Raw genomic sequence first — 13,403 nt, 5'->3', positions numbered from 1 at the left:
TGCTCTGGATAAACAGACTTGGAAAATGAATGGACGGATGGATGGATTAATCCGTTATTCATCTTTTTCTAGATGTACGATTTTTTTTTTCCATTTTCTTACTTGTAATTCTTTATGAATCGGATAAACACATTTTTCTTTTATTGTGCTTTAAGAAAAAATGTTGTTTTTTGGTTTCTATAAAAATTACAGTCCTCCTAACTAGTCTGTCTCTTTTTATTTTACAGTTTGGCATATTCCTGTAATCCTGACACAGATCAAGCGAGTTTAAGAAAATAATACGTACCTTTTATTTTCCATTTAAATTCGCTGCTGCGCAAGTAGTCACCAATGTATTCTAAATAAATAAAAAAAATTGGTTTCCAATACAGTATTAATCGCTGTTGTGATGGTTTGCACAAAAGCTTCTTTATTCAGTTATTGAATTTTAAAGCAAAATACTTTTAAGAATGAAATATGAACTAGGTCCAGCTTGATTTTTATGACGTTTTGGTTAAACTGTTTACTCGTTTTCAACAAAAAATGTATTTTTTACCTCACTGCAACCATTAATCACATCCTCGACGTCAAAGAATGAGCTTTACTACTTCATGTAAATTGTCTTTAGCAGAGCGCATCGACAGAAGCACTGCCTGGAACTGTGGAGTTTTGTGACATCCCCTACTACGGTGAATTGACAAACTTTTATAAAATCTCTCTTTTTTTTTTAAAGGTTTGAAATTTTTTGCATTAACCGCACATTTACAAAACCACATTGTTGCAGCCATCTCTTAGTCGGCCTGTAAATCTACGCTATTAAGAACTTTGTATCTGACAATAACAACTCACTTTAAGTGATGGCATCACTATGCGTCACCAAACTGATGACGTTTCCCACCGTCCCAGTGCATGTTGAAATCCTCACTTTTAATTGGGCACGGCCCGATTGGCTAACGAAACAGCCAATAGGAACGGTGCTTCTTAGGCAAGTGTTTAGGCAACATGGCTGCTTACTGAGTTTAGTAGAAAGAGAATATGAGTAAATAAACACAGGGTAGATGTAAGTGGGGTTCTTACTACCGGCTGCTTCATTTTAATGTAGTCGTCGGGGAACAAGGAAGAAACAAAACATGTCAAACGACGGCAGCAGAAAGCAGTTTTGGAAAAGAAATGCCTCCAAAGTCCCCGGAAGGTGCGTGATTCTGTTGAATTACTAATATCGCAGTAAATTAAGGGAAGGTGTAAAGTGCTGTAATGTCTTTCGGGTGTGGAGTAAATAAAGATTAAAAATGCGTCCTTGATTGGAGCTTAGGATTCCTCCTCTACTTTCTCCTTTCACACTTCCACTGGAGGGTGCAAACTGTGTTGGGCGTGCATCAAGTATGAAAAGTTTTGCATTCCAGAGATCAGTGACACGCGTCATAGTAGCTCGCTAATCCATTGAAAAACTTTGGAAAACGGACCAATTTGCTAAGTTGCACTCTAAAGTATTAGTCTTACAACTACTCTTGTCTGGCTAAGCTTTATCTCACAGAACAGAAGTTTGACTTTGGTTTGTAATATAAATTTTAATATAAATTGAGTTCTACAAATACACTTTTCATATATATTTTAATTTAAAGAGCTTCGGTTTATTTACTAGGTCTCAGACTCGTTGTGACCCGCTAGGTGGGTCATTTTTGGATTCTTTTCCAGATGACACTAAAATGCCTTTTGGTAATATTTGTTAACACGGATTTAACAAATTTTGTTAAAACATCCTTTCATTTCCTTAACCTGCTTTACCGTAGGCTGGGTCGCGGAAGGCTGGAGGCAAACCCCGCAAGCATGGGGCACATGGCAGAAACAATTCCTGGACAGGGTGCAAATCCATCGCAAGGTGAACACACAGGCGCCACTTTAGCAACACCAGTCCACCTAATATTTATGTCTTTAGACTGCGGGATGAATCCAGCACAAACATGGGAAGAAACGCATTCTCATTGCAAGGGAGGACATGAGACATGAACTCCAGGCTCCTTGTGTGTGTTCTTATATTTTACATTTTTTTTGTAATGTTTTTTGATGGGTTATGTAGTTTAACAAATAGGTAATACACTGTCTTAAATCGATGAAGGGCGAATAGCAGCCTTTTTGTCTTTTTTTTTTTTTTTTTTAATAATCTGATAAGGGGATCTTCTTGCTTCTCCAACAATCTTCCCCCTCAGAGACACTGCAGTATAATTTTAAACTTAATCCTATGTGTTTTTAGTTAAGGAATTAAGATCAACAGTACACACTCCAGTTGGACTTTTCCTTAACCAGATTTTCGTGTTGTGATGTTTATATAGCTTATAATAATGTGGTTGTTTTATTTGAAGCCGAGTAAATTGGTAATTTGATGTTTTGAAGGGTAATAAACATGTTCTGTACAAACTATTTTGTGAAATGCTTAAAATGGGAGCTGTATAATGGCTGACCCTGTGCTTTATGCGAAACAATAATTTCCAATCGGGGGTTAATACAGTATAACAAATAACAAAAAGTAGAACAGAATGGTTAGTCATGATAATTGTTAGTTATCTGCTAAACCAAGTTAAACTCCCAGTTATCATTATTTACAATATTTATATTCAGAGATGTCAGAAAGCCACAGGTTGTTCTTTATAACACTTTTTCTAAAATATTAAATGTTTAAAAATTATTTTCTTTATATTTTAAAAGCACCCACAAGTACAATATTTGAAGATCCACCTTGTTTCAATGGTGGTGCTATAAAAAGATCCCAATAAAACAGCTGAGAGGCAAGTGAGACTACACTTCAGTGATTGTTGATTCAAAAAATTGTTAAATCGCTGTAGAAAGGCTTTAGAACTGTGCTGGCTGGATAAATATGTTGGCAGCTGCTGTCATTGACATTTTGGCAATGGTAAAACTAGTGGAGCTTTGTAGTGGTGCTAATGTTGGACCATCTGATAATTTGCTGCAAACATTGTTAGATCAATAGCATAGCTTGGAATGGTTGAAAAGTTTACTACTCCTCTCAACATATTTTATTTACATGTGCAAAGTTTTTATCTCTATGAAGATACTTACCATGAACAGCATTGGCATTGGTGCATGTGGTGGAAGATGAGTAAAATTGTTTTGGTAGCATGGGTGCTAAATTGGCCAAGAAATTATTACTGTGCACAGTGGCACAACTGACTGGTTATAGCAACCAGGGCTGTGGAGTCGGTAGAAAAATTCTTCGACTCTGACTCCTTAGTTTCCAGTGCTTCTGACTCCCGACTCAGACTCCCCAACTCCGACTCCTCTGTATTTAATATGCTAATGTATTTTCCATGTTGATTGAAGGAAGGCAACATACATGTCATTTAACCACAGAACTACAGGTGCTGCACACGGCTGGGGGTGGCACCCAGCCGGGACACCCAGGAAGACCAGAGGAGGACTCACGCCTCCTCCAGACTACGAGGGGGTGACCGCCCTGGTTCCTTTGGGGGCCACGGGTACAGAGCTGGGAAGCTCAACCCTGTAGGGGCCCATGGTCACCGCCAGGGGGCACCCCCATGCCTGGAGAACCCTGGACCCCAGCACTTCCGCCACACCAGGAAGTGCTGGGGGGAAGATGAGTGGGGACACCCGGAGTGCTTCCGGGTATGCAGCCGACACTTCCGCCACACTGAGGAGTGTCAGCGGGAGATTGCCGGGACACACCTGGAGCACATCCGGGTGCTTATAAAAGGAGCTGCCTCCCTCCGCAAGAGGACTGGAGTCGGGTGGAAGTGGACGAGAGTCGTGTTGGAGGCCTGAAGGAAGCAGGCACTGGAAGAAGAGGCCTGGACTTTGGGGGATTGGTGCTGGAGGCACTGGGTTTGTGCGTACTGGACCTTGTAAATAAACGTGTGTTGGGAGAAAATATGATGTCTGTCTGTCTGTGTCCGGGCTGCTTCTCACACTGGTTAGGAAGCTGCCTCTCTACCGTATTGGCCAGTTAAACAAAAAAATGAAAACAAAGTTTTATTTATTGTTTTTATCAAGTGGCTATAAAGTAGTAGCATGCATAAAAATCAGGAACAGGAACTTTACCAGTTCAAAAAATATAAACCACATTCTTTGGTAGTTTTAAAACAAAAACAAAGCTTAACTACATGAACAAAAAACAGTTTATATACAGTATTAAACCTGGAGTACAGTTGTAGAGTAGAATAGCTGTTAAATGCAATCCAAAATTAACTCAATACAGTGTTCTAAGAAACAGAATTACTTCTGCCAGATCCTCTTTCATAGAAGCTCTTAAATCTGACTTGATTATTTTTAGAGCTGAAAATAGTCTTTCAACACTGACTTGGGTGGGTGGCATTGCTGTTACAGTTCTAGCCACATCACTAATAATCTCTGGATCAACAAGGAAGGCTTCTTCTACAGTCAGTTTCGATGAATGATCATACTTTTCAACTTCTTTTAATTCTTTAAAAAACTCATGCTGGGATCTCTTTATTTGGACATTTACTGGTCGTTTATCTTTCACGCATAGGCGACGTTGCTTTGCTTTTGAAACTTCCATTTTATCCAAGTAGGAATCAAAGTCTAATACTTCATTTGAAGAGGACGATCCTGAGTACCAGTGCTTATAGCTTCATCCAGTGGTGGTGTTTCGGGTAGTAGTAATCCATTCATGTGAACTGCTACATCATAGAGTGCCTTTTTTCATTTAGCAATCTGGTCACTGCTCAACAAAATGCTTAACTTAAATAGCAGCTAACAAGATTTGATTATCCAGTAAGAGACTCTCTCTTTTTCTTCACTAAAGATATGATGCCATCAGCTGTTAACCCTCCACTTTTGTTCAGGCAATACAATATATCAAGCTCTTTAATTCCATATAGTACTAGGGTGTTGTACCGTGTTAGCCATTATGAATGTAGAGAAAAGCCAAGCAAAATGACACCTTTTATTGGCTGGCTAATAAGATTACAATATGCAAGCTTTCGAGGCAACTCTGGCCCCTTCTTCAGGCAAATTTACTGGGTGTTAAAATTTCATACTGCAACCTCTTGGTGACAGTAAAGGGACAAGCAAGTAGACTTTCCGGTTCTTTTACTTGTGCCCACTGGCTTTCAGTTAATAAAACATTTTCATTGTCCAGTTCTTCAAGAAATTCTTTTAGTTCAAGCAAACGCTTTACCATCAAATAAGTGCTTCTCCAGCGTGGTGTTTGATCCAAAATGACTCCTTTTCCTGCATGTCTTTTCAAAATGGCATCTGTTTTAGGGGCCCTGGCTGCAACAGTTACTTGCCTCAATTTTCCAGTTAGAGTAGCTGCATGACGATCTTTCAATCCATCTCTTATTGCAAGTTGCAGAGTATGAACAGCACAATGCATATGTTGAACAGTAGTAAGCTTAGATGCTTCTTCAGCAATTTTATCCACAATTTCACTATTCTCTTTGGTTTCACTTTCTCCAATACTTGCAGAACTGTCTTCCTCATATATCTATTTGTCACTTTCTTCATCTACTTTATTCATTTTCTCAATTGTGCTTAACATATTAGAAGCATTATTTGTCATGATACATAGAAACTGTTCCTTTTTAATTTCAAAATCTTCTAGAAAAGGTGGTGTGCAAAGTTATACTAAAGTTCAGCCCTGGGTGGGAGCATATGTGGAGAGTGCAGACAGAACCCCTGAACACACATCAGACCATAGCACACGCCTACACCTACATTATTACAGTTGTTTACACTCAAATCAATTTGTTAAACACATTATATCTGAAATAAAATGAAAACACTTTTTGTAATGTACCATAATCCAGATTACAATATGTGAATGTCAGGTTGTATAATAGCTCAGCTGAACGTCACACTAGTAGTAACACAACTATGCACTGGGCTTTATTCTTACATCAGAGAAGTACTTAATTATGACTGTTGTTTGAGAAGTGGGACATTTGAACTTGCTGTATTTTTTTATTACAATTTAAATTTATTAGGAGTCGGAGTCGGTATATTTTTGCCAACTCTGACCCCGACTCCAGTTACCTAAAATTGTATCAGACTCTGACTCCACAGCCCTGATAGCAACTGTAGATTATTTAGTATAATGTTTGTTGTTCTCTTTCTGTGGCACTTGTTTTTAGTGACATTATGCACCAGTGTGTATCACTGTCACTGTATTCATGGTACTGCTGCTTGAAACTACACCCTTCTCTCCAATTAAACAAAATGGCATACCGTATGTACCTGGAACAGTTTAAAAGAGACAGACTCAGCTTGACTAATATAAATATTTTGTATGTTCTGATTAAGTGTATGTGGGTCACATTAATTGTACAAGTTACACTGTGTGAAGAAAGGCACAAGACAGTAATAAACTTTCAAAATATATACAGTATATTCTGAACCCCTTTATGTAATGGATTATAGTAGCTTAATTAAAGTTTTGAAAAAGAAGGAATGGAATTTCAGTGTAATTTTGTTTTTTCTTTTGGAAAGCTTTAGAATGACTGAGAAAATGTATTCCCTTATTAAGTTCACTTTCACATAGTCTTTGTTGTGGGAGATTTTAACATCTACATTGATATTCCTACTTACAACCTTACACATTGTTAATGGGTTTCATATAGCAATTTGTATTTTTTTATTTGTTGTATTATTTTTTATTATAAGTCACTTTTGTTTTCCATGTGTTAAGAAAATATGTTTAGTCCTTCATGTGCTGTGAAGTAAATAACATTCATCCCCTTTTTCCATCCCCAAACAGAACCATCGAGGATTCAGGGTATGAACAAAAGCTACTGCACCATTATATTACAGTTTCAAAATGTCTAATTGCAAATAACTTGAGTAAAGCTAAATAGATGCTTTATTTATAGGTTACTTTTGTTAGGTTGCACGCAGCACACTTTTTTCTGATTGGCTGTGCGGTTTTGCATTGCAGAGGCCCAGCATATTGTGGAAGAAATTATTTGGAAATATATAAAAGAATTATTTACCCAAAGAACCAGGCAGGAGGAAGCTTGTTCATTACGTCTTTAATTATCTCTTCATGATAAGAGATACACTTCGTCACAGCGGTCTGTGAAAGAATGGCTACAGGGCAAAATTATAGTACCATATTTCTAGACAGTTACACATCGTCTACCATTTTGCTCTGATTGGTTCAAAAGACATGAGGTGTTTTCAGCAGAGAGCATAGTCAATTTCAGGTCAGGTTGGGGAGCATGCACTGGTACAGCATATTTCCGCACCCACCACATGGCGAAACAGCTCAGGATCCTGGTTGGCAACCCCCCAGGGCAGACACACGGTCCAGTTTGACCCTCTGGAAATGACCCTCTGTTTGCCGTAGCCAGGTGTTATGTGGGCATCCCCTTGGCCCAGTCCAGCTGCTTGGGTCCTCAACAGTGAGGATCCTGTGAACCAGATTACCCCCAGGGTATCGCGCCACATGGCCATAGTGCCGTAACTGATGTTCCCTCACAATGCAGGTAATGTGCCTCATTTGGGACTCCATGAGCAACCACTCATTCGACACAAAGTCAAAACAGTGGTACCCAAGGATTCTCTGAAGAGACACGGTACCAAAGGAGTCTAGTCTTCATCTCCGGTCACTGGATAGCGTCCATGTCTCGCAACCATATAACACAACAGGAAGCACCAGGAGTCTAAAGACTTGAACTTTTGTCCTTTTCCATAACGGGAGTGCCACACACCCCTTTCCAGCGGCCTCATGACCCCACATGCTCTCCCAATCCATCTACTGACTTCATAGGAAAAGTCACCAGAGACATGAATGTCACTGCCAAGGTAAGTAAACTTCTCAACAAGGTCGACGCTGTCTTCCGCAGAGACACACACTGCTGATAGCTGTGCCTAAGAGATCATTAAAGGCCATGATCTTGGTTTTTATCTAGGACACTCGCAAGCCCAGACACTCAGATGCCTCGCTTAGTCTTTTGAGAGCCCTGATCATAGTCTCCATTGACTCTGCAAAGATCAGAGCATTGTCAGCAAAGTCAAGATCAGTGAATCTTTCTGTGCAAACAGATGTCCCACAGCCGCTGGACCCCACAACCTCGTGCAACATTCAGTCCTTGCAAGCATTGAACAGAGTAGGAGCAAGAACACACCTCTGACAAACCCCAGAATCAACTGGGAAAAATACAGAGGTTCTGCCTCCACTCTACACAGCACTCGCAGTACCAGTGTACATGCTGGCCATGATATTCAGCAACTTTGAGGGGACCCCGTCAAGTCTTAGATGATCAAGCTGCACTGTGGGACACTCTGAGTTGAATGCTTTATGAAAATCAACAATCTTGCAAAGAAACTCTGCCAATATTCCCGTTTGTGCTCCATGAGAACCCTCCATGCCAAGATGCGATCAATGGTATGACTTCTTAGGCATAAAAGCAGACTGCTCCAGTCGCTGGTAGGTGAGCAAGTGATCAAAGATCTTACTCTGCACCAAGAGCAGTGTTATTTCCTTGTAGTTGCTACAATCCAGGCAATCACCCTACCCTTTCCAGATAGGGCCTACGTGTTGCGTTTTCCAGTCATTCTGGTCAGTTGGGATGACACGTTTCCCAAATAGAAGCAAAGATTGCTTGTAATGTCAGGAGGACAGCCTTACCACCAGCCTAGGGAAGTTCACCCCAGATACCACAGACCCCTGCAGCCTTCCCTACCCTCAGTTGGTTCACCACCTGTGCAATCTCAGTGAGATTGGGTGGTTCACAGCTAATAGGAGGATCAGCCTCAAGAACTGTGGACCCAGAGATATCCAACATACTAATAATGCATTTTATTTATAGGGGCACTTTACATTAGCAGTAAATCTCAAAGTGCAACATAAGTTTAAACAAAGGCAAAGCAAGATAAAAACAGAGATAAAACAGCAATAATTATAGAATTCTTGTTAATAAGCTTTCCTGAATAGAAAAGTCTTTAGCTGTTTTTTTAAAACCGCCCACAATCTGCTGTATTCTTAGGCTCACTGGTAGGGCATTCCAGAGCCGTGGAGCAGCGGCTGCAAAGGCTCTGTCTCCCATTTTATGAAGTTTGGTCACAGGGGGGCGAAGATGGTAGGTATTTGTAAAACGGAGGTTTCTTGTAGTGGATTTTAGTATAAGGAGTTCTGTAAGATATTGTGGAGCATTGCCATGGATACACTGGTGAGTAAACAGTTTGTATTCGATGCGGAGATGGATAGGGAGCCAATGAAGTGATCGAAGGACTTGTGAAATGTGTTCATATTTCCGCACCCTCATCAGGATTCTTGCAGCACTATTTTGAATTTGTTGTAGCTTTTGAAGGCACTTGTTGGGTATCCCGATGAGTGCATTACAATAGTCCAGTCTGGATGAGACAAAGGCATGAACCAGCTTTTCAGCATCACAGAGGGAGAGGTAGGGACTAAGTTTGGTTATGTTTCGGAGATGAAGGAATGCAGTTTTACAAAGGTGATGGATATGTTTATCAAATGACCGATGGGAGTCTAACTTGACACCCAGATTTGTAACAGAAGGGGAGAGGATAATGGTACGGTCAGAAAAGGAAATACAATTTACAGAGGAACGAAGTTGATGGGTGGTGGGGTGGGGTGCCAATTTAAAAGAGCTTCAGCCAGGGGATCAGCTTTAAACAGCTGCTGAAAGTAGCCAGCTCAGCGGGTCACAACTGCAGTATCATCCTTAAGGACCGCTCCATCAGCTGCGGACTACGACTTTTTGAGGAACAGATTCGGATGTGTGTAATGCTTCGATTCCTCTGTAAGCAGGACGTGCGTCACTAGACCATAGATGGTGTGTGACATGCTCACAGATTCCTCTAACAAATGCCTTCTTATCTTCTCTCAGAGCCCTCTCATTTGTCTCTCTCAGTTCCTGGTAAAGACTGGAGTTGCAATCAAGCTTTGCACTGCAACTCCTCTTGATGATATCCAGATTGCCCTGCAAGGTGAAATATATCCTTCTGGGAACACTGGTAACATCAACACATAGTCAATTTACATTCCCAAAATAAGTCTCCTTCTACTAGATTGTTATCCTTCTCAAATGTTTCTCAACAACAACAGATTTTTCTTTAATGAAAGTTAAATTTCCCTTTAATGAAATTTCTGTGTATATAACAAATGTCAAGTCTTACTGGGTACATGACATCAGCCAATTTCTTAAACCACCACCTAAAACATTCTGTCTCCATGTTGCTCACACACCCTGGCATGCTTAGCCCTTCATACTACTTTCAACATAAATGCTAGTTATTAATATGCACAGTAACTAAATTTCCCCTAAATAACTATATGACCCCTTAAATAACTTATACTCTCACAACTGTCTACCACATTTGCTTATTGCCTTAAACCCAGTGCTGTTGTGATAATCACAAGTTCCCTTTGATCAGTGACACTTGTGGTGTTCCAAGGATGCCTTTATCTTTCTCCTTTTCCTTAGAATAAACAAGAACACTACCACATACCCTGTTTTCATTGTAAGGTGGTTATAAGAATTTGAAAATCTTTCACTACTGAAATAGTTTACAATTTATAGTGCGGTGCATGTAGTGTGTCTTTCTTTTATGTAGCTGTTATACATCACCCACATGATATTCCACACAAAACTTAAAAATGTTTTCTGTTTAAAGCGTCTTAAGTCAATCTGAAACCATTCCATGCACATTTGTTATTCAATGGGCATTTGACATAACCTCTCATTGGTGATAAACAATTTTTACAAGTTCAATTTACAGTGAAACTTGGTGCATTGTTTCACATGTATACATTTGCAAAATAAATTGTGTTTTGCTTCGATCAAAATTCATGCCATTCACAAAAGAAGCAAGCTGTTTAGTTTCTGTCTGAAAGTGTTTTCATGTATTAATTACACAGGCATCTGGCAGCCATTTAGTAAAAATCTGTAATGGAAACAAAATCCACCTGCATTGTACATATCTTAAACTATGATATAGAAGTTGCTTGGTAATAAATGATGCAGAAAGGGGATTTTGGCAGCAGTGACTTTCTTTGTACTGAGTGTTCTTGTAGAGAAAACGCAGTAATGTGAGTGAGGGTACATTTTTGCCTGTTTCACTCATCGCTAGTCTTTTAGCTTGTGGATGGTGTTCCCACAATTTGACTTCATGCAGCCTCTTTGTGTTGAGTTTGATTGGAGTTCTTGGGTCACCCAACAACTGTTTTCTTCTCTCACCCTGTTGCAGCTTAATAGTCAAACTTTTAGTGGTGTTTTGATCACTTCTCTTAGGACTTATTTTCCAAAGGTGTGTAGAAACAAAAGGCTTCTCTTATTTTTCCATTCCTTATACCTACCCTAGGATGGGTACATATGCTTTTGACCATTTAAAGTTACCTATATCGTCATTAAATAATTTAAGTTGATCAGCTAAAATAACTGTAATGAGATTTTGAGGGAATGAAACAAAAAAAATATGCAAACACCCTCATCAGTTCATTTTGTATTTTTCAGCATACAACATGTATATGGGGCTCAGCATCCTCCTTTTGATCCTCTGCTACATGCAAAGTAAGTAGTAATCATTTTATAAGAGTCATTTGTTAATAATCTGTATTGCACATTTGTTCTATAAAAACCTAATATCGCAAATGGATGTACTACAAAGCCTCAATGTGTCTGGATAAGCAAATTAGCTTTCTTGAAAACCTTAATAGTCAGTTGAAAAATTTGTAATGGTATGCCACATTAATCTACAGTAATATTTTAGTTATACGTATAGTTGTTTTAGCTTTAATTTTTTTTTCTTAATTTAAAATTTGTGTGCAAATGCAAAAAATATTTTTATTTTTAATATACTTTTTAAAATGTTGTTGGAATTTTTAAATATTCATTATATTAGATTGTTTTACTATATTTTCGCCAATGTTTTAAATATACTGAGCTGGTGAGATACTGTTTTATTGTCTAAAGCAAGGGTCTCCAACCTTATTTCCCCTGAGAGCTACTTTTACAAAATGAAAATGGCTGAGAGCTACTCGTGTTTTCTAACGTTTATTCTCATAGCTTATTTCAACCCAAACAAACTGAATAAGCTTGTTTTGCCTGAACATTTACAAAGTGTTGGTGTCCACAACTCACATTTTTCATTAAAACATCATTAAATTCACCTGCAAGTGCATTTTGTATGTCTGTATGCATTTTCTAGTGTATCTCACACTATTGAATCAAAACATGAATGCAGAGCTGGCCCTAGACGATTTCGGGCCCGAAGCAAACTGATAACAAGGGCCCTGACCCCTGCACCTAAGGGGTCCGGGGCAGAGACCCGTCCGGCAAGCGATTTCCTGTATTCTGAGCTGCAGAAATGTGTTTTCCCGGCATCTACAACCATCACTTTTTGACGATTTCCGTTTGACACTGACAACTGTAACCGTACAGAGCCGGCCCTAGACAATTTCGGGCCCGAAGCAAACTGATACCGAGGGCGCATTGGGCCCCCTACAGCTGTGGGCCCAAAGCGGTCGCTTCGTTCACTTCGCCCTAAGGCCGGCTCTGATGAATGCTGTCAAAACAAAACAATGCAATTCCAAATACACAGATACTACTTATTCATTTGTCATTTTGTTACATGTCACTGTTTCACTTTATTCACATGTCCTGTTGCATGTGTGATGTGTTTTTTAGTTAGTCAGATCAGTGGCACTGGATGGAGTCAACAAGAGAGGTGTATGGTGGAGTGTGGCCACTTAGGTTCACTCTTGTATAATCATTTAAATGTTCATCTGTCAGTCTTGATCTGAACTTTGATTATATGACATTCATGTCAGAAAAGGCAGACTCACAGAGGTATATAGATCCAAACAAAGCAGACATTTTCAGAGCTGCTTGGTAAAGATTCTTATGGTTATCTGGCTCTACTAAGCTCCAGAAATGCTGAGAATGCTGTTGAGACTTTAACTGCACATTATTTTGAAGGTTTACTAATATATAATATATAACATCCAATGTGTCTCTGTCTGTATGTCTGTCCGCTTTTTACGAGAGAACTACTTAACAGATTTAGGTCGGGTTTTTTCTAGCGAACAAGAGAACAATTGAATTCAACTTTGTTTGATATTTAAAATAAAGTGTTACTTAGGTCTTAATGAGTTTGAGTCCGGATAGTCTCTTAAGTGTATGCCACATTGAAAAGATAGATTGCAATTCAGATTGTGGATCGTGATTTTGTGTTAAAAGGATTGTGATATGATTTTTTTGGAAAGATCGCCCACCCCTAATTTGACTAATCAAGTTTTCAAATTTATGTAGGATTCATTAACCCTTTGGCGAGCTACTTGGAAAGAGGTTGCGAGCTACCGGTAGCTCGCGAGCGACGTGTTGGATACCCCTGGTCGAAAGAAAGGAAATGGGTATATGTTTTGAATTGGAGTCTGTATGTGTTGCATTTCTACTTTTGCCTTTGAG

General features: G+C 39.3%; 1 protein-coding gene across 1 annotated transcript in view; it reads left to right on the top strand.

Moving 5' to 3' along the window:
• Window positions 1-951: 951 nt before the first annotated feature.
• Window positions 952-13,403, top strand: part of tbc1d22a (TBC1 domain family, member 22a) — a 328,538-nt gene continuing 316,086 nt past the window's right edge. The window contains 2 exon segments of the mRNA XM_051928637.1: window positions 952-1,171; window positions 11,451-11,507. Coding sequence (XP_051784597.1) covers window positions 1,110-1,171; window positions 11,451-11,507 — 119 coding nt within the window. The 5' untranslated portion in view covers window positions 952-1,109.

The sequence above is a fragment of the Erpetoichthys calabaricus genome, chromosome 1 (assembly GCF_900747795.2).
Source record: "Erpetoichthys calabaricus chromosome 1, fErpCal1.3, whole genome shotgun sequence".
Lineage (NCBI taxonomy): Eukaryota > Metazoa > Chordata > Cladistia > Polypteriformes > Polypteridae > Erpetoichthys > Erpetoichthys calabaricus.
The sequence above is the reverse complement of the archived record's forward strand: the minus strand, read 5'-3'. Positions and strand labels throughout refer to the sequence as shown.